The sequence below is a fragment of the Oryctolagus cuniculus genome, chromosome 4 (assembly GCF_051225735.1).
Source record: "Oryctolagus cuniculus isolate XC-2025 breed Fujian yellow rabbit chromosome 4, ASM5122573v1, whole genome shotgun sequence".
In the NCBI taxonomy this organism is placed as follows: Eukaryota; Metazoa; Chordata; class Mammalia; order Lagomorpha; family Leporidae; genus Oryctolagus; species Oryctolagus cuniculus.
The window spans coordinates 28,602,244-28,626,385 of record NC_142870.1 but is presented as its reverse complement, the minus strand read 5'-3'; the positions used below and the strand labels follow the sequence as shown (position 1 = coordinate 28,626,385).

The 24,142-nt window shown below is 41.4% G+C and overlaps 1 protein-coding gene across 4 annotated transcripts in view; it reads left to right on the top strand.

The window, feature by feature from the left end:
• Positions 1 to 205: 205 nt before the first annotated feature.
• CHODL (chondrolectin) overlaps positions 206 to 24,142 on the top strand; it is a 30,944-nt gene continuing 7,007 nt past the window's right edge. The window contains exons 1-3 of one of the 4 annotated variants that reach the window (XM_051819193.3): positions 206 to 912; positions 15,835 to 16,144; positions 16,724 to 16,881. In XM_051819193.3, the coding sequence (XP_051675153.1) occupies positions 834 to 912; positions 15,835 to 16,144; positions 16,724 to 16,881 (547 nt within the window). In that variant the 5' untranslated portion in view covers positions 206 to 833. The remainder of the gene's footprint in view (positions 913 to 15,834; positions 16,145 to 16,723; positions 16,882 to 24,142) is intronic. The other 3 variants (XM_089330632.1, XM_089330631.1, XM_070071914.2) reach the window with 3 other exon arrangements.

The following is a 24,142-nucleotide window of genomic DNA, read 5'->3' as shown; positions in this document are numbered from 1 at the left end:
AGGTTTTGGCTCCCAATCCGCCAATCCATCTTAAATAGTGGCCAGTACCCTGAATCTAGCAATACATACGATCAAGCAATTTAGCGCACAAACAAGAAAGCCTCCGCAACTTGGCATCCCCGTGGACATTCATCTTTGAGAAAACCAAATGGATCCAACTTTTGCCAGAGTTTAATAGCAAAGCTGTCACGTTTTACACCAGCATCAAGTCTGGGAGCGAAGGGAAAGAGCAGACCGGAGGAGAAGGAGAAGGGAGGAGGTGGAACTGTTGACTGGACTGCTTTCAAAGTGGCTCCAGCTTCCAGGGGGAGGGGCCGGGATGCTGCACTTGGCCGGAGAGACGAAGTGGTTAAAAATTATTACTAGCAAGGGGCTGGACCCTCGGATGTAAGTATATAAGACCGCGCCTCCAGCGCAGAGCCGCTGCTGCTGCTCAAGGAGTCGGGACGAGGTGCACCGGCTCAGCCCCTCAATCGCTAGAGGCCAGGGAAGGAAGCGGAGGGGAACGGTGGGAGCCACGCCACACCGGGGCTCCTGCTTCACCCCTGGCCCGGGCACAGGAGTCCCTTAACTCCCATCCTCTGGTCCTAGAGCGCCTCAGCGAAGTTGTGCGCGCTGTAACAGGGCACACTCGCGCGCGGCACCAGCGCGCCCAGAGGCGGGTCCGCACCGACAGCGATGCGTGCAGGGGGCCGGGCAGCGGGGCCGCGCCTGCAGGAATAGGGCCCTGCGGAAAGCAGGGAGGGAGGCTGCAGGGTTAGAGTCGCGGGCTGAGCCGCAGACCGAGGCCGCCTTCCCCATCACACGACACCTGCTGCTGCTGCCGCCCCGCGATGATCCGCGTGGTCTCGCTGCTGCTGGGCGCCGCGCTGCTCTGCGGCAACCGAGCCCTCGGCCGCCGGGTGGTGAGCGGTGAGTCCGGGGCCGCTCGCCGGGCGAAGAAGCGCGATCCGGGACCGTGGGTGGGCCACGGGGCAGCCTGTCTTAGGGGCAGGCCCTCTAGGGATGGGAAACCTGTTCCGGGTAGGGAAACAGGGATAAAGGGAACTTACTCTTCCCAAACACCCATAGATAAAAGTTTGTTTTTGTTTGCTTGGTTTTTGTTTTTTGTTTGGTTGGTTTTTTGGTTTGTTTCCAGAATGCCTCCTTTGCGGCTGCGGTAAGAATGAACTCCACTTTTCTTCCTCTTCTTTTTTTCTTTCTTTTTTTTTTTTTTTTTTTTTTTTTTTTTTTTTTGGAGAGTTGATCACAAGGCAGAGCTGGGCACCTGCAAAACTGATGGTGGGGTGGAGCGGAGGCAGATGGAGCCCAGAGACAGAAGGGGGAAGGGGGGCTGCAGAAATGCCACCCCCGTGTCGGTCTGGCTGGACTTCAGTCTCTGCTTTGTCGTCAGGAGGGTGATTCCTGAGAGCAGACCCGTTCTCTGTGGGTCGCTCACGCTTGCCTGGGAATACAGCCTTTGTTCTCTGCAGGTCTGGCAAAGAATAGGGAACCGCTCATTGGGCGAAGACGCCTTTCCTTTTCACACCTCTCTCCAGGTTGGGGACTTCTCAGAACACGGTCAGCTGGAGTTGGGCTGTGGTGTGATTGGTGCACACAGTAGGTGCACAGTTGGATCTTATCAGTGTAGTGGAAGTGGATCAAAATTGGCACGCCTCCCAGTGTTTCCTGTAATTTTTCCTTTTCAACATCCACTGTTCTATTGTTAAGCAAGTATGCCTTCTAAGGATGTAGATTCTTTCACTTTTTAAAAATTTATATAAAGGGAACAAATTTCATGTGTTTCATATATACAGTTTTAAGGGCATAACAATACTTCTCACCGTACTGTAGATTCTTAAATGGTGCTGAATCCGAAATGGCCTTACATGGGGGTTGAACCTAGCTACCATGCTTGACATCCCTTGCTGTACTCATTCAAACAATCTCTGTTGCATCTATGTAGGTATATTTTTAAGAGCGAAAAACTTTTTTTTTCTTTTTAACATGAAAGGCATCAGTAGTCCTTTTCACATCTGTACAACAGGTGTCACTGGATGCAGAGATAGAGGACAGATGACAGCAACTTAATTGTGAAGCCTGACCTTTAGAAATTGGCATATTAAGCTTAATTGTTACTGATCTTCCCCCGAGGAATTTGTGATGTTCTACATCTTCAGAATAGAATTCTTAAATGTGTGGTTGCTGGTCACCCTCCCCCAGCTTTTTTTCAGGATGTTACAAAAACTGTGACACTCAATCCCATTCCTCTCTATTTTTGCTATGAAGAAAATTTCATTTTATAGATTTATCTGATTGTGTGAATTATATATTTGACTGCCTTTGTGTCTATCAGCTTTTGATGAAAATGAATGAACAGCAGAGACCATACTTTGAATATAAGGTACTTTTTAAAACAAACAGAAACATTTCATTGACTAAAAACCCTTTTAGTATATTCTTGTCTATATGCTTAAAATTTACATGGAGAACCAGAGTATCTAAAGTAAGGCAGAACATAACAAATTATTGAAGAAAAGTTCATTTTGTGTTCTATTCATAATTTATTCCAAAGCTTTTGCTGTGTTTTCCTATAATGTATCGGTGTTTTGAAGATGGCATCTGGAAAATTTCTAACTAACTGAGCCTGATCTATTTGACTTATCATAAATTATGTTTACTTGATATTAAGACACTTATTTAGTTTTGTTTTTCTTATGAATAATTTAATTGCTTTTGGCCATTAAATTTGTGATGAAATTTAGCATCTATAAATTGATTTGTGACTTTTATCCTTTGAAGAATAAGTTTTTTAAAAGATTTGTTTCAAGCTTGATGCCTGGGCACAGAGTAACTTAAAGCCTGGTATTTTTGTTTCTAACAAGAATAAAGTCTGCTTGATGGATGTTAAGTTTTGAATGGTACGTCAACTTTTTCATACCACTAGGGAGCATCTGTCAAATTTCTACTCAAGTGTTTGAGGACTGAAACAGTCTCTTCGGGAACCATTATTAGAAATATATCATGTGTAATACATTTTCTATTTGTTAACTTTTAATGAGACAGTTTGTGATTTCTGTGTTGTATTTTCAACTAATCACTTCTACTGCCCAATAGACACTTACAAAATAATTCTCCACAGAAATTCTATTTTCCTACTTTCTAATATTCAGTAAGATGTTTCCCAGTGCTTTTAATTTCATGACCTGTTTAAAAGTACAGAGCATTATATAGCAGAAATAGTTTTCAAGAAATATTTCAAACAACTTCATCATTGTAAACCAAGAGGTGATAATAAAGTATTAGTGTAGCTTAGTGGCCGTACTTATTTTGATGCATGAATATGCAAAAATATTTAACCATGATGATACCAATCAGAGTATTTACTGATTTATTATACTAAATCAGGAACTACTTTTAGGAGGTTAGACTTACACTGATTTCTTAGTACACATAGATGTCTAGAGAATATTTGTGACATTGTAGTCATCTAAGCTTATGAAGTGACTACTAGATAGTGACATTTTCAGGAAAAAGATGATATTTTACTCTTAAGAATATGGATAAATATCAAAAAAGGTGCAAAATTAAGGTCTCTAAGTTGGGAGCATATATTTGAAGAGCAAGTGATATTTTGAAATATTTTAAATGTGAAGTAATGTGTTTCCTTTTTCTCCCACTTTCTCTTTTTCTTATTAGTGCTCATGGCAGTAATTCCCCAGACTATTTATGCTGAAAAATGTCATTAAGCATATTTCATGGCACCTACAAATTTCTCCAGAATATTTTAATATGTATTAGTTAAACATTATACATTTTATTTAGGAGACTATGATTAAAATATCTAATTTTATTCTGCAAATATCATAAAATATGGCAGATTCATGGATGGTGGCCAGATTAATATAATAGCAAGGGAGATACAAGAAAAACTGCTGAACATATCCCAATCTATGGAACTATTCCATGACATCATCAAAAACATAAAGTGATGACAGTGCAATTTCAAGGATGCAATTACTGTAAGTATCTCTTGGGCAAGAAAGGAACAAATTAATCTTATTACTAGTCATTAAGTAAACTACCCATTTATCATAACCATTATTCCTTAATGGATGTCATAATTTTATAGTTTTTTATAACTTTTCCTGAAGATGGAAATATCTATTACATTAAAGTTGGAAAAGTAGTAGCATTTATATAAAGTGATCTAAAGTGGAAGTTCAGCGGATGCTCTTACTAGTATGTTTTACTCTTTACAACTGCTTTCTATGGGAGCATTCCTGTAGTTGGATACATATGTATAATTCTGAGGTGAGATTCTTTTCTTCTACTGCTTTAGCATATTAGTGATGCTTTAACACAGTACAACAGCTTGACTTAAGTTATACTCTTTGTAATTGGAAAAATATTCAAACTGGGACTAGTTTATTTTATTTGAAATATGAAAGGGCTAGGTAAAAATTTCATGAGGGCATACATAGTCTGAAGATAAGAGATAGAAGGCATTCAAATATTAACTCTTATCTGATTATTCTGCAGCAGGAAGTCCAAAACCTACTTGAAAATAAGCTCTCAGTGCACAGCTCCTTGTATATATTAAACACTCAGTAATTAATAACTAATCAATACTAATGGTTATAATATGGGCAACAGGAATACCATATATATTAATCAATCCTTTTGTTTCTGAAGTATTTTGCTATTCTATTTTATTTGAGAATATGTGGAAAAACATTGAAATTTCAGTAAAGGCATAGATTGTAGAGCCAGACAACCCAAACCCTGGCTTTAGACGTGAGCTCTGCGAACTTGGTGAAATTATTTAACCTTTCTCTGCTGTCATCGTCTCATTTTAAAAATAGGATGAGAACATCTATATAATAGGGTTGCTTTGATAAGTCAACGGGTTCGAACACCATTGTGTAGGTTGTCTCCTGCATAGAGGTACCTGCTAAGAGGATAGGGGTGAGAGCTCAGCTTGGCAAGCCTCCTGTCCACAGCTAAGGCTTCCTAGAGGCAGAAGTAGATTTCTAGTTAAATGGAAGTATTTTGGCATCAATCACTAGAAGAGGCCATCTTTTTCTAATTAACCCAAAGGCATGTATTGTGCTAGCGCTTCTATAATATTGATAATATAGGATTATAATATGAGTCATAAGGAAAATTTTGTTACTTTCTTGACTGATCACTCAAACAGAAAATAAATAAAGAAAAATAAAGCAAAAACATAGATTCTTTTTATTAAGGGAAAAAAAACTTACAAAGACCTCAGGAATTTGGCCTTGCTTTTAGATAGTTGCCAAAAGCTTTTAAAGCTCTACCAATATTTACCTCCACAGGAATTTCCATAACTAAGAAAAAAGACAAAATCATCAATTTGTGGAAAATGGTAGCAGAATCTTAGCTTTGATGATGATAGGTATGTTTATTTTAGTATATCTAAATAAAAATGTGTGCATTTATATTTAGCTGGGTGTATATGGAGTATACGAAACTAATAGGAGTGAATATTTCTTTTTATGGTTCCATAAAAATTTAGTACAAAAAAACTTAAATATTCAAATACCTTTTATTTTGTAAATTGTATTTTTTAGAAGTAAGCATTTTAGTAAATTTTAGTAATGCCTAGACTGACATCTCAGGAATGAACTGAGAGCCCAGTCTGCGTTTGGACTAGAGAACTTATTGATTTTGGTATGTACCCTCTGTTTCTCCTCTCCGTTCCTTCTGGAATATGGTGCGGTGGAGGGTTTCTTGGGCATGAGTTTCCAATAATTCCCCCAGGAACTTCATAATGGACCGAATAATCCCTGTAGTGTAGGGCAGATGAGATTCCCCTGAGCTGTTCCCAGGGAGAGGGATGGAACTCAACCAGTCTATTGAACAATGACAGGACAAAAGTGGTCATATGTAAGTATTGGTTTGTTACTATATTTGTTTCCTCATTTAATTACACAAAAGACTCACCCAACAGGGTTATGGAACAAGAAAGAGACTTTTGGCATGTAAATTTTGATCTGTTCCCAAGGCTTCCTTTCTCATACAAAAATTCTATTTTTCTTAAAAATAAACCCCATTTTTTTTTTTTTTGGCTCTTTGTACACACATAGGCTAATGTCTATGTAGCTACTTAACACTCCTCTTCAAGAGAAGTAACCATAGTGTTATGGGGGTAACATGGATAAAGATCCATCTTCCGTGTTTTCTTTGAGCTGACACATAGGCATAGAGGTGCTTATGGGTTTGTCCATCCTGTGGTGTTTGGGAGTGGCCTAGGAAAAGATTGTCTTGTGTGGTCCACCAGGTTGGTCACGTCATTCAACAGGATAAGCTGCAAGCCCTGTGTCATGACCATCTGGAGCTGGGTGGCATGTATTCTGTTAGAGACAGAACAAATGAATGCATTAAAGACATATGTTCCAAAGAAAAGCAGTAGGAGTACAGGAGCTATAGGGCCAAGGAGAGAGAACAACTAGGATTTCCATAAACCAGTGCTGGGCCAGAAATTCCAATCCTGTTTGACCTGGTCCTGGAGTTGTCCAGCCTCATTCAAGAAATGCTGAATATGGTTTTGTACCTGTCTGGTTTGACCAAAAATCATTTCTTGGAGCACAGAATATAGTTGACCTTGGGCAGCAATTTGCATGTCTATGGTCTGCCTGCTTGGAAGGACTGGGTTTATCAACTCTAGAGCAGGGGCCCTAGGCAGTGTTTCACTGGGTGAAGGCTATGTTTTATTTTCTTTCCCAATGGAGGGGTCCCTGTTCTGGCTTGCTCTTGAAAGCCTAAGGGGGGCCGGTGGTGTGGCGTAGTGGGAAAAGACGCCGCCTGTGGTGCTGGCATCTCATATGGGCGCTGGTTCGAGACCCGGCTGCTCCACTTCCGATCCAGCTCTCTGCTATGGCCTGGGAAAGCAGTGGAAGATGGCTCAAGTCCTTGGGCCCCTGTACCTGCATGGGAGACCTGGAAGAAGCTCCTGATTCGGATCGGCGCAGCTCAACCATTGCAGCCAACTGGGGAGTGAACCATTGGATGGAAGACCTCTCTCTCTCTCTCTCTCTCTCTCTGACTCTCTGTGTAACTTTAACTTTCAAATAAATAAATCAGTCTTTCCAAAAAAAAAAAAAAAAGGAAGAAAGAAAGAAAGCCTAATATAGGGGGCTTTGCTATTTCCCTGTGTCTATGGATCCATGACCTGTCAGTTAAGAGAAATGTCAGTGTCTTAAGGTCACAGAAAGCAGTAATTTACTGCATGCCTTGTATCCTCTATGGCACCAGTTAACACTTAAAATTTTTTTAGCTCCTGGTACACATCCAGAATATGTTAACAAAAATGGCACAAAGGTATTATCTCAAACTTCATTTTTCTCAGTATGTTTGTAAAATCTTGGGTGAAACGTCTTTTGTCTGTCATGTGGATAAGTCCACAATCAAAGGGAGTTTTCACGTGCATGATGACAGTAGTTTATAGTTGGTATAAATTAACTTTAGTACAGTAAAAATTATTCTGTGGTTTTGAGAATACTTACCTGTCATATAAAATGTTGATGAAATATTCTATCTGAATATAACATTTCAAAGAAAGAGACAGGGAAATTCTCCATGTGATCCCACAGAACGAGAAGGGGGTTAGTCCTAATTGTTCTCAAGGAAGATTAGCCTTACAGAGGTGGGAAAGTTGCTTCCAGAAGACATGCATTAATAGGACTTTTTCTGGGAATTAGGACAGCATTTGTTTCCCAGCTGTTAGAGTTCCACTGCTCTAGTAGCCAAATGGGATCAGCTGAAATGGCAGTGAAAGGTTCAATAGCTGATACTTCTGCTAATTTTCTGCAACATGGACAAAATTTTCACAATGAGATGGAATAAGTAGTAAAATATAATTAGATATAAAGAAAAAACTTCACAGTGTCAGCTTTAACTGATTCTACATAAACCATAAGAAATTGTGGAATGTAACTATGATTTCCTGAAAACTGCTTTGCTAGATCTGAACTGCTATTGACTTTTAAGTTCAAAATCCACAGACACAGCTACCATTCAATCAATATGCTTTGGAGCTAATGTATCGCTTACAGTTTGTAATTGGCTGTTGTCCTGAACTGCGAGACTCCCCCTGCTGTGCAGCATCACGGTCTCCATTCCCTTATCCAAGATCCATGGACAACTCTATTATCCACAGACAAAGAGAGATTGCCTGGCACAGAGAGTATAAAGCCTGGCTGGCAGACAGGACCACTGCAGTGTTATTTGTTAATTATGTTAAATATATTTCTGCCCATATATTTTTCTTTAATTATTATTATTATTTTTAATGATTTATTTTATTTATTTGAAAGGCAGAGTCACAGAGAGAAAGAGGGAGAGACATAAAGAGATCTAGCTGCTAGTTCACTCTCCAAATAACCACAATGGCCAGAGCTGGGCCAGTCCAAAGCCAGGAGACAAATGCTTCTCCCCTGCTTTCCCAGGTATATTAGCAGGGAGCTGGATGGGAAGCGGAGCAGCCAAGACTTGAACCGATGCCCATATGGGATGTTGGCACTGCAGGAAGCAGCTTATTTGCTATGCCACAGTACTAGTCCCAAATTATTATTTCTATGTGTACAGACTATGTGTAACATAGTGGTATTAGTATTGCATGCCTGATACTTGAATCTTCCTTATGAGTTTAAAGTTACATTTTAATTTTATATATGAGTTAATGCTCATCACTAATTTTGTTTCCTCCCCATGTATAAATCTGTGTTGTGTTTACTTTTTTAATGTATCAAAGATAATGAATTCTGGCATTTAATGAGTAAAAAGTATTTGCATGTAACAAAGCCAGCCCACATTCAGGGAACCCTGGGTATTATTGCTATACTAAAAGTTTGACTATTAGGTTTTATTCTTTTTAAAATTTGACATCTTGCAAACAATCTTGTTAGACAAATCTAACATTTCAAAAGTGCTGGAATCAAATCTTGAGTAAATTATCTTAGAGTGAACAATTGAGCAAATTGAAAACTCAAGGGAATGAAGTTAAGATATATTTGGAGACTTACAAGGATATGGAGAATGTAGTAAATGAAGATGAAAGAGAACTTGCTGCTAAATTGCAGGAATAAAAATATAGGCTGAATGACACTGTCAGAATATTAACAGGAATCACTATATTAAACATAATAATAAAACCTAATAATGTATTTGGATGATTTTTTTAAAGATTTATTTATTTATTTGAAAGTCAGAGTTATACTGAGAGAAAAGAAGAGGCAGAGAGAGAGAGAGAGAGAGAGAGAGAGAGAGATCTTCCATCTGTTGGTTCACTCCTCAGTTGGCTGCAGTGGCCGGAGCTGCGCCAATCCAAAGCCAGGAGCCAGGAGCTTCCTCTGGGTCTCCTACATGAGTGCAGGGGCCCAAAGACTTGGGCCATCTTCTACTGCTTTTCCAAGCTAAAGAAGAGAGCTGGATCAGAAGTGGAGTAGCCGAGTCTTGAACCGGCACCCATATGGGATGCTGGCACTTCAGGCCAGGGTGTTAACCTGCAGCACTGGCCCTTAGGATGAATTTGTAAAATATATTAACTGTATTACAGTCAGCCATTGGGGCTTCCATGATCATTTCTGAAAGATTATTCATTTTCAGACTAATTTGTCCTTCTGAAGTCTCTTTAACTCCTTTCTGTAGTCATTCATACTAACATGTTGTTATTCATTAACAATGATGTTGGGCAGTCTTGATCTGTTCATAATTTTCAGTGTGTTGCTTCTGGGTCCAGAACACAGAGACAGAGGGACTGGCATTCTCCCATTGCTGAAGCTGCTACTTTATCAGTCGGTTCTTCTGAACTTGTGTGAGGATTTTTAATGTCTATCACTCAAACACTGCTGTGAGGTTAATGGCCTTTCACAGACATCGGCTCCTCTCTGCCTGTAGGCATCCTAGGTCATTCATTGCCGATTGTAAGAGGAAAAGTATGTGATGCACTAGCTCGGTGTTATGCACAGTACTTAAAGGGACAAAGATTGAATATTCATTTATATTTATTTATTTACTTAAGTGATTAAGTACAATAACACCTCCAATTCCCCACTACTGATAACTTTTCTTGACAGGCTGCAAAGAAGTTTTGTAGTAGAAAAGGCCTTTGAAACCTAATAAGAATAATGCAGATGGGCAGGCACTGTGGCTCACTAGGCTAATCCTCCACCTTGCGGCACTGGCACACCGGGTTCTAGTCCCGGTCGGGGCGCCGGATTCTGTCCTGTTTGCCCCTCTTGCAGGCCAGCTCTCTGCTGTGGCCAGGGAGTGCAGTGGAGGATGGCCCAAGTGCTTGGTCCCTGCACCCCATGAGAGTGCCTTTGGATCAGTGCGGTGCGCCGGCCGTGGCAGCCATTGGAGGGTGAACCAATGGAAAAAGGAAGACCTTTCTCTCAGTCTCTCTCTCACTGTCCACTCTGCTTGTAAAAAAAAAGAATAATGCAGATGAACTCTAAGAAAGCATAACTTTGTCTAAATTTCTTGGCATAAAGTAATTTGAGTTTATGTAAAATGTTTGACATTTTGCTTTCCAAGGCCAAATTTAAGGTAAAGTCAGTGTGACTAAGAGAGTAGTGGAGACTGTGGACAGCAGTTTGGGGAAAAGGAATCCATGGCAGAGTTGTTTTGCTTTGGTTTTTATGGGATTTTGTTGTGTGTGTGTGTGTGTGTGTGTGTGTGAGTGTGTGAGTGAGTGTGTTTAATTTGAGAGAGATGAAGAGTCAGACAGACACAGAGAGAACTCCTGTCTACTGGTTCACCTTCCAAATGCTGGAAATGACTCAGGATGGGTCAGGCTGAAGTCAGAAGTTGGAAAGTCAATCTAGATCTCCCATGTAGGTATAGGGACCTAACCACTTGAGATATTACCTGATGCCTCTCAGGGTCTATATCAGCAGGAAGCTGAAATTGTGATCAGAGATGGTACTGAAACTCAGGTATGCTGTTTGGGGATGTGGGCATCTTAACCAGCATCTTAATAGCTGGGGCAAATGCATGCCCCATGGCAGTTTTTAAAGTTGAGACCGGAAATCAAAGTTGAACAAAGGAAAAAAAAATTGATGAAAACCAACACAGAAAACCAACATAGGACCATTCCAGAGCTTGTTTCTATGTTGTCCACCTCGTTGGGGCTGAAATAGGGTAAACAATGAAACAACATGAATTTCATCAATGATAGAATTAACTTACTCCTGTACACTGTAATATAACTTTAAATAGATGGATTTGTGGTAACCTAATATTATCATGCAACTTTGCAGTCATGCTACTATAAATAGAAAAATTAATTTACTTCATTGTAGGGGTATGTGGAATTCAGTTGTCAAATTTTAACCAAACTCATTGCCTGTGCATTTAAGATTTCACAGATGTTGGAGTAGATGGAAATTAGTGATATATCAACAGTGAAGTTTGACAAAAAGGTGATATGTTATTAAGAGCTCTTAAGGGCCGGCGCCGCGGCTCACTAGGCTAATCCTCCGCCTGCAGCGCCAGCACACCGGGTTCTAGTCCCGGTCAGGGCGCCGGATTCTGTCCCGGTTGCCCCTCTTCCAGGCCAGCTCTCTGCTGTGGCTGGGGAAGGCAGTGGAGGATGGCCCAAGTACTTGGGCCCTGCACCGCATGGGAGACCTGGAGAAGCACCTGGCTCCTGCCATCGGATCAGCGCGGTGCGCCGGCTGTAGCGCACGGGCCGTGGTGACCATTGGAGGGTGAACCAACGGCAAAAGGAAGACCTTTTTCTCTGTCTCTCTCTCACTGTCCACTCTGCCTGTCAAAAAAAAAACTCTTAAGAATCATAATAAGCTTTGATTGTTCTGTATATCTTTAACCATTTACTTACAATATATGTAGTGACTTTTAAAGTCAGTATTTACCAGGCTAGGTGGTTAAATTGTGCACTGTAATTTAAAAGGGCTTTAAGATACCAGTATAAAATAAAAAAAAATACATTTTAAATATCCCTTAAGATTCTGAATATTCTTTTTACTTATTCATTAATATAAGATATTTGTTCTCAGTCTCCCCCCCGCCCCCCACAGGCAGAGTTAGACAGTGAGAGAGAGAGAGACAGAGAGAAAGGTCTTCATTTTTTCCGTTGGTTCACCCCCAAAATGGCCGCTATGGCCGGTGTGCTGTGCCAGTCCGAAGCCAGGAGCCAGGTGCTTCCTCCTGGTCTCCCATGCGGTGCAGGACCTAAGTACTTGGGCCATCCTCCACTGCCTTCCTGGGCCATAGCAGAGAGCTGGACTGGAAGAGGAGCAACTGGGACAGAATCCAGTGCCCTGTCCAGGACTAGCACCCGGGGTGCCAGCGCCGCAGGCAGAGGATTAGCCTAGTGAGCTGTGGTGCCAGCCTGTTCTCAATCTTTATTCCTAAAAAAATACAATAGGACCATGGTTTGTTAAGATTAGCTATTGGAGGCCGGCGCTGCGGCTCACTAGGCTAATCCTCCGCCTTGCGGCGCCGGCACACCCGGTTCTAGTCCCGGTCGGGGCTCCGGATTCTGTCCCAGTTGCCCCTCTTCCAGGCCAGCTCTCTGCTGTGGCCCGGGAGTGCAGTGGAGGATGGCCCAAGTCCTTGGGCCCTGCACCCCATGGGAGACCAGGAGAAGTACCTGGCTCCTGCCATCGGATCAGTGCGGTGCACCTGCCGCAGCGTGCCGACCGCGGCGGCCATTGGAGGGTGAACCAACGGCAAAAGGAAGACCTTTCTCTCTGTCTCTCTCTCTCACTGTCCACTCTGACTGTCAAAAAAATAAAAATAAAAAAAAAGATTAGCTATTGGAAAAGATAACTTTAATTAGTTTGGATTTAAATTTAATGGAATTGTGAATGCGAATAGGCTTACAAAATGCAACATTATTGCTTTCAAACACATAAAGGAACTAACTTTAGTCTAATAGAGCATTTTAGCTAAATTTGAAGAAAGGATTATTATTTAGTATGAGTTCAACATATAAATAGAAAAATAATTTGATGTTAACTTTGTTAAAGATTTGTCAGCTTACCTGTTTTGAGCTAAACATTTAACTGTCTTTTTTTTTTTAAAGATTTATTTATTTATTTGAGAGGTAGAGTTACAGACAGTGAAAGGCAGAGACAGAGAGAAAGATCTTCCATCTGCTAGTTACTCCCCAGATGGCCGCAAATGGCTGGAGCTGAGCCAATTCGAAGCCAGGAGCCAGAAGCTTCTTCTGGGTCTCCCACGTGGGTGCAGGGGCCAAAGCACTTGGGCACCTTCCACTGCTTTCCCAGGCCATAGCAGAGAGCTGGATCAGAGGAGGAGCAGCCAGAACTCGGATAGGCGCTCATATGGGATTCCGGTGCCACATGCGGAGGCTTAGCCCACTGTGTCACAGTGCCGGCCCCCTAACTGTCTTTGAAAGACAAGTTTTGTCAAATTTCAGCCTACCCTGATTTCCATTCAAATTATCAGAAATACACAAAATTAGTTATTGATGAGATTTCATGAATTCCTTTATTTCATGATATATTCATTCCCTCTGGTTTCTAAACTATCAGATTTCTATTCATATTTAAAATGAATTTCTTTTTTCAATATTTTACCCATTCAGTTACAATTTGAGAAAATTTATTTGGAATTTATGAATTATCCAAGATATTTCTGTAAAATAAAAGATGACATTGGTCTAGGAATTGGAGTTCACACACAATATATCCAACAAAATAGAAAATACCCAAGGGGCCGGCGCTGTGGCTCAGTGGGTTAACACACTGGCCTTAGGCACCAGCATCACATATGGGTGCCAGTTTGAGACCCGGCTGCTCCACTTCCCATCCAGCTCTCTGCAGTGGCCTAGGAAAGCAGCAGAAGATGGCCCAGGTCCTTGGGCGCCTGCACCCTTGTGGGAGACCCAGAGGAAGCTCCTGGCTCCTGGCTTCGAATTGGTGCAGCTCCAGCTGTTGTAGCCAATTGGGGAGTGAACCAGCGGATGGAAGACCTCTCTCTGCCTCTCCTCTCTCTGCTGTGTGACTCTGACTTCCAAATAAATAAATATATTTAAAAAAAAAAAAAAAGAAAAAGAAAATACCCAAAGAACTGGCAAGGGGATTTTTCAAAGAAAATGAGTGCTACAAAAATCTACCCAGTCACCTCTAACATAAAGTTATGCTAATCAATTATTTATTTTTATAGTAATCCTCTTTTTTAAAAAAAATATTTATCTATTTATTTGAAAGTCAGAGTTAGGGAGAGAGGAGAAGGGAGGAAAGGGGAAGGGAGGGGAGGGGAGGGGAGGGGAGGGGAGGGGAGGGGAGGGGAGAGGAGGAGAGGAGAGGAGAGGAGAGGAGAGGAGAGGAGAGGAGAGGAGAGGAGAGGAGAGGAGGAGAGAGGTCTTCCAGCCACTGGTTCCCCAATTGACTGCAGTGGCCGGAGCTGAGCCAATCCAAAGCCAGGACCCAGGAGCTTCTTCCTGGTCTCCCACATAGGTGCAGGGTTCCAAGGATTTGGACCATCTTCTACTGCTTTCCCAGGACACAGCAGAGAACTGCATCAGAAGTGGAGCAGCTGGGACTATAACTGGTGTCCATATGGGATGCCAAAACCGCAGGTGGCGGCCTTACCCGCCATGCCACAGCACTGACCCCTATAGTTACCTTCTTTCTACCTTTTCTCAATTTTTAGTTTGAATGAATTTGCTGTCCAACATACACAATAAAATCAAATGTTTACACCAAACTTTGCATCTTATTCAGAATACCTAATGCAATTTTTTTTTAAACATAGTTTATTTATTTGAAAGACAGAGTGACAGAGAGAGGGAGAGACAGGGAGAGAAACAGATCTTTCATCTACTGCTTCGCTCCTTACATGGCTGCAACAGCTGAGGCTTGGCTAGGGTAAAGGAGCCAGGACCTCCAAACTGGGCTGTTACTCAGGTGCTGGGGCTCCAAATACTTGGGTCACTTCTGCTGCTTTCCCAAGGGCATTAGCAGGGTGCTGGTTTGGACATGGAGCACCTGGGACTTGAACTGACACTGTAATATGGGATGCTGGTGTCAGATGCAGCAGCTTAACCCACTGTGACATAATGCAGGCCCAAACATTGTTTTTGTTTCACTTTACTTATTTTTAATACTTACATTACTTTATGAGTTATAATTCTTATTTCATCACTTTGACCTTTTAGTCACTTTCCAATATATACCTGAAATTCCTTTAATATGACTTGCTCTGATAATGGGTTTATAAAAGCGAAGCCATGAAAATGCTTACTTGTATTAACAAATATTTCCTTGAAATACTGTGTTTGAAGGTTTTATGTTCTAAGCTTACCAGGAATTCAATTTGCTTTTACAAATATGCTAGAAAATAAGCTTTATAAAATGATTTAGTGAAAGAAGTATTCTTGATAGTATGTTTTCTATTTCTATTGGTCTTTTTTTAAATATTTTACTTATTTGAGAGGTAAAGTTGCAGAGAGAGGGAGAAACAGAGAGAAAAGTCTTCCATCTGCTGGTTCACTCCCCCAAATGGCCACAACAGCCTGATCTGGGCTGATCTGAAGCCAGGAGCCAGGAGTTTCTTCTGGATCGCCCACATGAGTGCAGGAGCCCAAGGACTTGGGCCATCTTCTGCTGCTTTCCCAGGGCATAAGCAGAGAGCTGTTCAGAAGAGGAGCAGCTGGGTCACGAACTGGCACCAACGTGGAATGCCGGCACCAGAGGCAGAGGCTTATCCTACAACGCCATAGCACCAGTGCCTCTATTGGGCCTTTCATTTTGATTATCAGCAGCATTATGAAAACAGCTCAGTAATCCGTATATGGGCTTTTTTTTTTTTTTTTTTTTTTTTTTTTTTTTGCAGGCCAAAAGGTGTGTTTTGCTGACTTGAAGCATCCCTGTTACAAAATGGCCTACTTCCATGAGCTGTCCAGCCGCGTGAGCTTTCAGGAAGCCCGCCTGGCTTGTGAGAGTGAGGGAGGCGTCCTCCTCAGCCTCGAGAATGCGGCAGAACAGCAGCTGATGGAGAGCATGCTGCAAAACTTGACAAAGCCCGGGACAGGGATCTCTGATGGTGACTTCTGGATAGGTCTTTGGAGAAATGGAGATGGACAGACCTCTGGTGCCTGCCCCGATCTCTACCGGTGGTCTGATGGAAGCAGTTCCCAGTACCGGTGAGTCTCACTCCCGTGGAGTTCAGTGGTGCTCCGCAGGTCTCCAAAGTGTAGGAGGAGGGTTCTGGTACCTGTGGAGGATGTTAGGAAACTGGCGCAGTTGTAGCCAGGTTGCCGCATGGCCCAGCTACCTGAGCCAGGCTCCACCCCCATCCTAATGGGATTCACTGCTCCTGCTTCCCTGCCCACCCTCAGGCAAAGTTTTAAAAGGGCCTGTTCCTGAACACCTGCTCTCTTGACTCTTCTCTCTCGGTTCCTCTCTCTAGCCTCCTCCTCTGGTCTCTTGGCTCTTGGTTCTTCTCTCTTGGCTCTGCTCTCCTCTCTCCTCTGCTCTATCTTCTCTCCTTGCTAGCTCCTCTCCTCTCTGTTTCTCTCTTATATTCTCTTTCTCTCTTTTTCCTTCGCTGCCCCTTCACTCTGGGCTGTAGGGTGTTCCCCAATAAACCCTTTCCCTTACTCCGGTGTTTGGTGTGTTTTGTGATGGATAACATTAATATATAGCAGAGGATATCGAAGTAGAACAAGCAGAACCACTCAGGAGGCATGACTTGAAGTGTGCCTGTTGCTCTCTGGTTGTAGAAACTGGTATACCGATGAACCTTCCTGTGGAAGTGAAAAGTGTGTTGTGATGTATCATCAACCAACTGCCAATCCTGGTCTTGGGGGCCCCTACCTTTACCAGTGGAATGACGACAGGTGCAACATGAAACACAATTACATCTGCAAATATGAGCCAGGTAAGGTACAGTGTACAGTAGATTCAGTAACTTGTATATGTTAGATTTTCTCTTTAAGCTTTGCTATATTTGGCTCTTCTGTTTTTCTGCTTTGAAATATGGAATTATCTTGAATCACGTCATGTCAGGGTACTGAAGCACATCATGTGTTATACAGAAAACTGCCAATGAACCAAATAGAAGGGTGTCAAGAGAAACTATGAAGAGGTGTTCCTAGAGAAAATACTCATTTCTAAGATTAAAGTTAAATTCTCTTTTTTTGTAAGCATATTTTTAGAACAATAAATATGAGTTTTCAAAATTTTTAAACGTTTCCTATAATGTGTGGGATGTAGGTAGAAGTCACCAAAGCACCCATAGGTAAACACAGATGAGCAACAGTTCTTTGAATGAGTTCTCATGAAAATAAGCAGCTTTCTCTTGGAACATTAGCTTATCACTTCATGGCATAATACTTGGCATGCGGTCTTCAGTGAAAATCAGAAAGATTATAGCTCATTCCACCATAATGAACACAAATATGTGACACTTTCTCCCCATGACTCCCATTATTTGAAATAATGCCCCTCACTGAGCTTTCTTTTGAAATCCCCAACTTCTTGTCCTATGGAAAAATGGGAGGATTACATTGATCTGAACCATGCAAGGCTGTTTTTCTATTGTAAACAGTAAATCTGAATTACTTTGAAAAGGGCAGCTCAAGAGAATTGACATTTGACAGAGAGATTAATCTAAGCCCCATAAACTCATATTTTTAAAAATCACTTGAAAAGTCATATACTTAGGCTTTGAATTTTTTCCTGTTTTCCCCCTCCTCAGTGTTTGGAAGTATTGGTTTAACTCATCTGCAGGGCAGTCTGCTTGACCTCATTATATGTGTTCCTGGAAGACAATTAAATTCAAGTACTTCTGCTCCCATTATTCTCTTGAAATTACATGATTCCTTTTCCCCTAAGACTGTAAAGCACAAGGATTATTTGGATTAGACTTAGCCTTCTGTTATGTTTGTACTGCTCTTGAGTATATTAGCCAAGTTTTTATATCCCTTTTGAGTTTATTCTTTACCCCCCTTGGTTGCTAAACCCATCATTTTATTCTCCTGGAAGCCTTTGAAAACCATCTGTTACACAATTATGTTCTTTCTCCATTTTTCTCTTGGAAAAATATCAAGATGAGATTATCTGATATTTTAAGCTATCAATGAAGCAAATAATGTGTAATATTTTCACTAGATTTTGGTAGAGTGGGTGTTTAGTGCAGTAGTAAGATGTCTATGTTTCATGATCAAGTGTTTGCGTTTGATTTTTGGCTCTGCATCTTGACTCCAGCTTCCCACTAATGCAGATCCTGACACCTCCAGTAGCTGGATGCCTGCCACACCCAGAGGAGACCTAGATTGTGTTCTCAGTTCTGGACTCTAGCCATGGCCCAGTCACACACACACATACACACACTCCCTTCCTTTCTCTCTTTCTGTCTCTCTGCTTCTCAAATAATTACAAAAAGCAATAATACAACATTTCCCTCTTCTTTCTTTTGAGCTTTTAGATAAATTGCTCCATTATTTAGGATAGTATTAACCTTAAAATCTTCTTAGCCGGTGCCGCGGCTCACTAGGCTAATCCTCCGCCTTGTGGTGCCAGCACACCGGGTTCTAGTCCCAGTCGGAGCGCCGGATTCTGTCCCGGTTACCCCTCTTCCAGGACAGCTCTCTGCTGTGGCCCGGGAGTGCAGTAGAGGATGGCCCAAATACTTGGGCCCTGCACCCCATGGGAGACCAGGATAAGTACCTGGCTCCTGCCATCAGATCAGCACGGTGCACTGGCTGCAGCGCGCCAGCCTCGGCGGCCATTAGAGGGTGAACCAACGGCAAAGGAAGACCTTTCTCTCTGTCTCTCTCTCTCACTGTCCACTCTGCCTGTCAAAAAAAAAATCGTCTGTACTTGTTTTGTGTTAGTAATCTAGATTTTTATTGCTCATATAAGAGCATTTGAAATGTAAAATATTTTTTCCTTGTCTTAAGTATTTTACCCAAATCTACAAATAATGTATATTCATTAAAAGATTCTTTTATGTATTGTATAAGCACATATGAAGGATTTTTGTTTATAATTTTTTCTTTCTTTTCATATTTCTATTTGTTTAGATTTTATTTAGGGTATACAAATTTCATTTATTTCATATATGCAGATTGAGGAACATAATAGATCTTTTACAAAGATCTATTTTCATTTTGCTTTATACTCATAAGATTAACTCTACACTGTGGGGAGCAACTCGGACTAGACTGTTACTGGAATTAAGACTTATTCTATGCATCTGCTCTCCCACAATATGGCGCTGAGAAGGGAGTAACAACTTCTACGCAGCTGCCTCCAGTTCAACCAATAAACTGTAGGACCTGCTCCTGATTGGAGGAGAGCAGCGTACTCGGCGTGTGGGTAGCAGAGTTGGGATTGGTGGAAGAGGACTATAAAGGAGGAGAGAGACAACATGCACCAGGAACATCTATCTGAAGGAACACCTGAGCAGCCCCTGAGAGAGCCGGCCGGTGGTGTGCCGCTCCCCCGCGGAAGTGGGGAAAGTGGCAGGGGGAACCGCCCTTCCACGGAGGCGGAAGGGACGGTAGCCAACCCGGGAAGAACCAGCAGCAAACCCGGGGAGGGCCGAGCAGACAAAAGAACAGCGCAGGGTCCTGTGTCGTTCCTCCATGAAGAGGGGGAGCGACACTACACTACTTAAGACTTCAACAAATAGTATGAAGAAAAGAAAACAAAAGCACCCTCAACAGTCTAGATAAGGGCTATAAACAGTCATTGCATCTCAAAATGTGATTTCACTCTTATACATTACTTTTTAGGTACTTTCTTAATTGCCACAGATTAGGGAAAATGTGGTATTTGTCTTTTATGACTGGTTTATTTCACTAAGTATAATGCTTTCCAGTTGCATCCATTTTGATGCAAAAGACAGGATTTCATATTTTTTTACTGCTGAATAGTATTCCATAATGTATGTATACATAGTTTCATGTGCAGGTTTATAGCTTTTTTTAATAGTGTTATCAGGATTTTATTCTTCATTTTACTCATTAACATTTTTATCTTTATTTTGTAGTTGGTCAATGTTCTTTGAACATAGTGTCTGGCTTGTGAAGGATGTTCATTTGATTAAATCCCTTGGCTACACATTCCGTATTTGATTTTTAATTTAAAAAAATTGATTTAATTTGTTTGAAAGACAAAATGACAGAAAGCAGCAAAGACAGAAAGACTTTCCACCTGTTGGTTCACTCCCAAATGTCCACAACAGCTAGGTCTGGGCCAGGACAAAGCCAGAAGTCAGGAATTCCATCTGAGTCTTCCACATAGGTGCAGGGGTCCAAGTACTTGAGCCATCCTCTGTTGCTTTCCTGGCACATTAGCAGGGAACTGGATCAGAAGTGGAGCAGCTGGGGCTCAAACCAGAGATCTGATACAGGATCTGACATTGTAGCTAGTGGCTTAATCCACTGATTCACAATGCAGGCTCTGATTTTTAAATTTTGTTGTTTAAATTTTCTATTATTTGTAAGGCAGAGAGAGAATACTCGCATGTGGAGGTTGACTCCCTAAGTGCCTGCAATGGGGCAGGGCTGGGCCTAGGGCCAGAGCAAGGAGCTGCAAACTCAAAATAGGTCTCCACATGAGAAGCAGGTATCCAACTACTTGAACCTTCACCAGTTGCCCCCCAGAGTCTGTGCTGGCAGGAAATTGGAATCAGGAGCCAGAAATGATAATCGACCCCAGGTGCTATAATGTAGGAAGCAAGAATCTTAACTAGCATCTTAACCACTGTGTCAAAATTATGCCCCAGGGCTTGATCTCCTAGTAGTGAGAGGATTGGAGGACTAAGGAATGTATCTACTTAAAATATATAAATAATCAATAAATGATTGATTACTTTGAACTTTATCTCCCATTTTACTATTATAATATAATTTTTAAATAAGGTTTATTTATTTATTTGAAAGTCAGAGTTACACAGAGAGAGAAGAAGAGGCAGAGAGAGAAAGAGAGGGAGAGAGAGAGAGAGAGGGAGGAAGGGAGGGAGGTCTTCCATCTGCTGGTTCACCCCCCAAATGACCACAATGGCCAGAGATGTGCCGGTCCGAAGCCAGGAGCAAAAAGCTTCCTCTAGGTCTTCCCATGCAGGTGCGGAGCCCAAGGACTTGGGCCATCTTCCACTGCTTTCCCAGGCTATAGCAGAGAGCTGGATTAGAAGTGGAGCATCTGGGACTAGAACTGGTGCCCATATGGGATGCCAGTACTACAGGTGGTGTCTTTACTTGCTATGCCACAGAAGCGGCCTCATATAATGTAATTTTAACTTTGTATCCTCTTTCTGCTTTTACATACCATCTAAAAACCTGGCTAATGACATGCAGTAGGTAAAAAAGTTAACATAACTAAGCAGAAACTGAATATCTATTTTTAAGCTTACTTACTCTCCTACTTTTTTATTGGTCTGCGAACTGTATATCTATTCTTTGGGTCTACCAGTGTCTGAATCTAGTTTTCATATGAAAATTGCCTTATGTACTTCTTTTAGACACTAAAAATAGTATTTATAAAAGTATGTTTCTGAAAGTTTGCTGGTTAAACAGCAAGTTAAAGTTTAATATTATCTTAAATAACTTAATATCTTAAAATAACTTGTTTGGGCTGATGCTGTGTCACAGTGGGTTAAAGCCCCAACCTGCAGTGCTGGCATCCCATACAGGCGTCGGTTCGAGGCCTGGACGTTTCATTTCCAATCCAGCTCACTGCTAATGTGCCTGGGAAAACAGCAGAGGATGGCCCAAGTTCTTGGGCACCTGCACCCATGTCAGAGACCTGGAAGAAGCTCCTGGCTTTGGATTGGCTCAGCTCTAGCCGTTATGGCCATTTGGGGAATGAACAAGCAGATGGAAGACCTCTTTCTCTTGCTGTCTCTACTTCACCCTGTAACTCTGTCTTTCAAATAAATAAGATAAATCTTAAAATAAAAAAAAAAACGATTCTATGTTGGTAAGTTGTGTAATATTTATGTTATTTTTTTCAGACAGCAATTACATTAATTTAAAGTTTGTTAAGATTATCTTACAGAAACCCATTCTATGTTGATAAATTGTGTAATATCTATGTCATTTGTTCAATGAATACCAGTTGACCACCTACAGTCATAGTTATTAGGTTCTGTAAAAGAGTGTACAAGAGTGAGTGTAGGTGAATATTGAGTATGAAACTCACAGGAGGCTATCAATTCCTGTGTACAGTGTAATAAATATTATACAAGATGGCATATGAATTCCCAGTGCATGGAGACTCCATGACAATATGAATAGTAAAAATCACATTAAAATGCTTTTGTATTCTAAAGACTATATAAGAGGACACATGTTCTTTTTTCCCCATCAATTGACAAAAGTAAATAGAGGTACTGGTGCTGTGCCAAAGCAGTTTAAGCCTCTGTCTACAACGGCAGCATCCTATATGGGTGCTGCTTTGAGACCTAGCTGCTCCACTTCTGATCCAGCTTTCTGCTAACGTGCCTGGGAAAGCAGCAGAGGATGGTCCAAGTTCTTGGGCCCCTGCACCCATGCAGGAGATTTGGAAGAAGCAATGGGCTCCTAGCTTCCACCCCAGCTGTTGTGACTATTTGGGGAATGAACCAGAGGAAGGAAGATTTTCTTTCTACCTCCTTCTCCCCATCCTCCTTCCCCTCCCTCTCCCTCTCCCTCACCCCCCTCCCCGTGTGTGTGTCCATATCTCTCTCTGTAACTGCCTTTCAAATAAATAAGAAACAATCTGAGAAAAGTAAATAGACATACACGTATGGATCAAGTTAAAAAAAAAAAAAACTTACTGTCACTGAATTATTAGCTTAAAAAGCAGTGTTCCTTAGAGAACACTAAGGAGATAGAGTATACCGGTTCATGATAAGGAATTTTAATATTTTTAAAAAGATTTAAGGTTTATTTATTTATTTGAAAATCAAGGTTACAGAAAGGGAGGGAAAGAGAGATAGAGATAGAGATAGATTTGGAGATAGAGAAATAGAGATGGATATAGAGATAGAGAGAGATAGAAATAGAGAGAGAGAGAGAGAGAGAGAGAGAGTCTTTCATTCTCTGGTTCATTTCCCAAATAGCTGCAATGGTTGGATCTGGGCCAGTATGAAGAGCCAGGCGCTTCTTCTGGGTCTCCCACATGGGTTCCAAGAGCCAAAGACTTGGGCCATCTTCCACTGTTTCCCAGGCCATTAGCAGGGAGCTGATCAGAAGTGGAGTAGCCAGGACATGAACTAGCATCCATATAGGATACTGGCACTGCAAACAGTGGTTTAATCTATTCTGCCACAATGCCGGCCCAGAATTTTAACACTTTTAAAGTTTGTAGTGATTTAAGAGTTCTCATCTAATGAAACAATAAACAGTTTGCAAGCCTAAATTTATTATTATTTAAATAAGTAGACAAAATTATTGAGAAACAAACCTAGGGATATCATTGTATAGGGCAGAAAAGTTCTTTAGAATGCTGTTGCTTAAATTATCAATTCCAAATATGATCATCATTACTACAATGAGAAACCTAAATATTACTCTGATTTTAGTATAAAATCTCTTCCTGTGTTCAAATTATATTTAATGCCTGGCATTCTATATTCATTGATGTTTTTTAAAGATTTATTTAATTTATTTGAGAGATAGTGTTACAGACAGTGAGAGGGAGAAACAGAGAAAGGTCTTCCATCCGCTGGTTCACTCCCTATGGCCGCAACCACCAGAGCTGAGCTGATGAGAAGCCAGGAGCCAGGAGATTCTTCCGGGTCTCCCACGCAGATGCAGGGGTCCAAGGAATTGGGCCATCTTCTACTGCTTTCCCAGGCCACAGCAGAGAGCTGGATCAGAAAAGGAGTAGATGGGACTAGAACTGGCGCCCATATGGGATACCGGTGCCACAGGCGGAGGGTTAATCTACACAGTGCTGGCTACTATTCATTGATTTTTGGCCAACTTTGTGTCTGCTTTGTTTTTATTGGCTGTAGCAGGCTTTTATCAGCTCAGACTACCTGTTGATTGTTAAATGTAATTTGGAGTTTCAAAGGGAATTCATCAAATGGATCTTTTATTCAAAGACAGATAAATACTAACTTTATAGTTAGATCATTTTATGTTAATTTGACTTCAGAACATACTTTTAGCTGTAAACTACTGTTATATCAAAATCATGATGTTTTG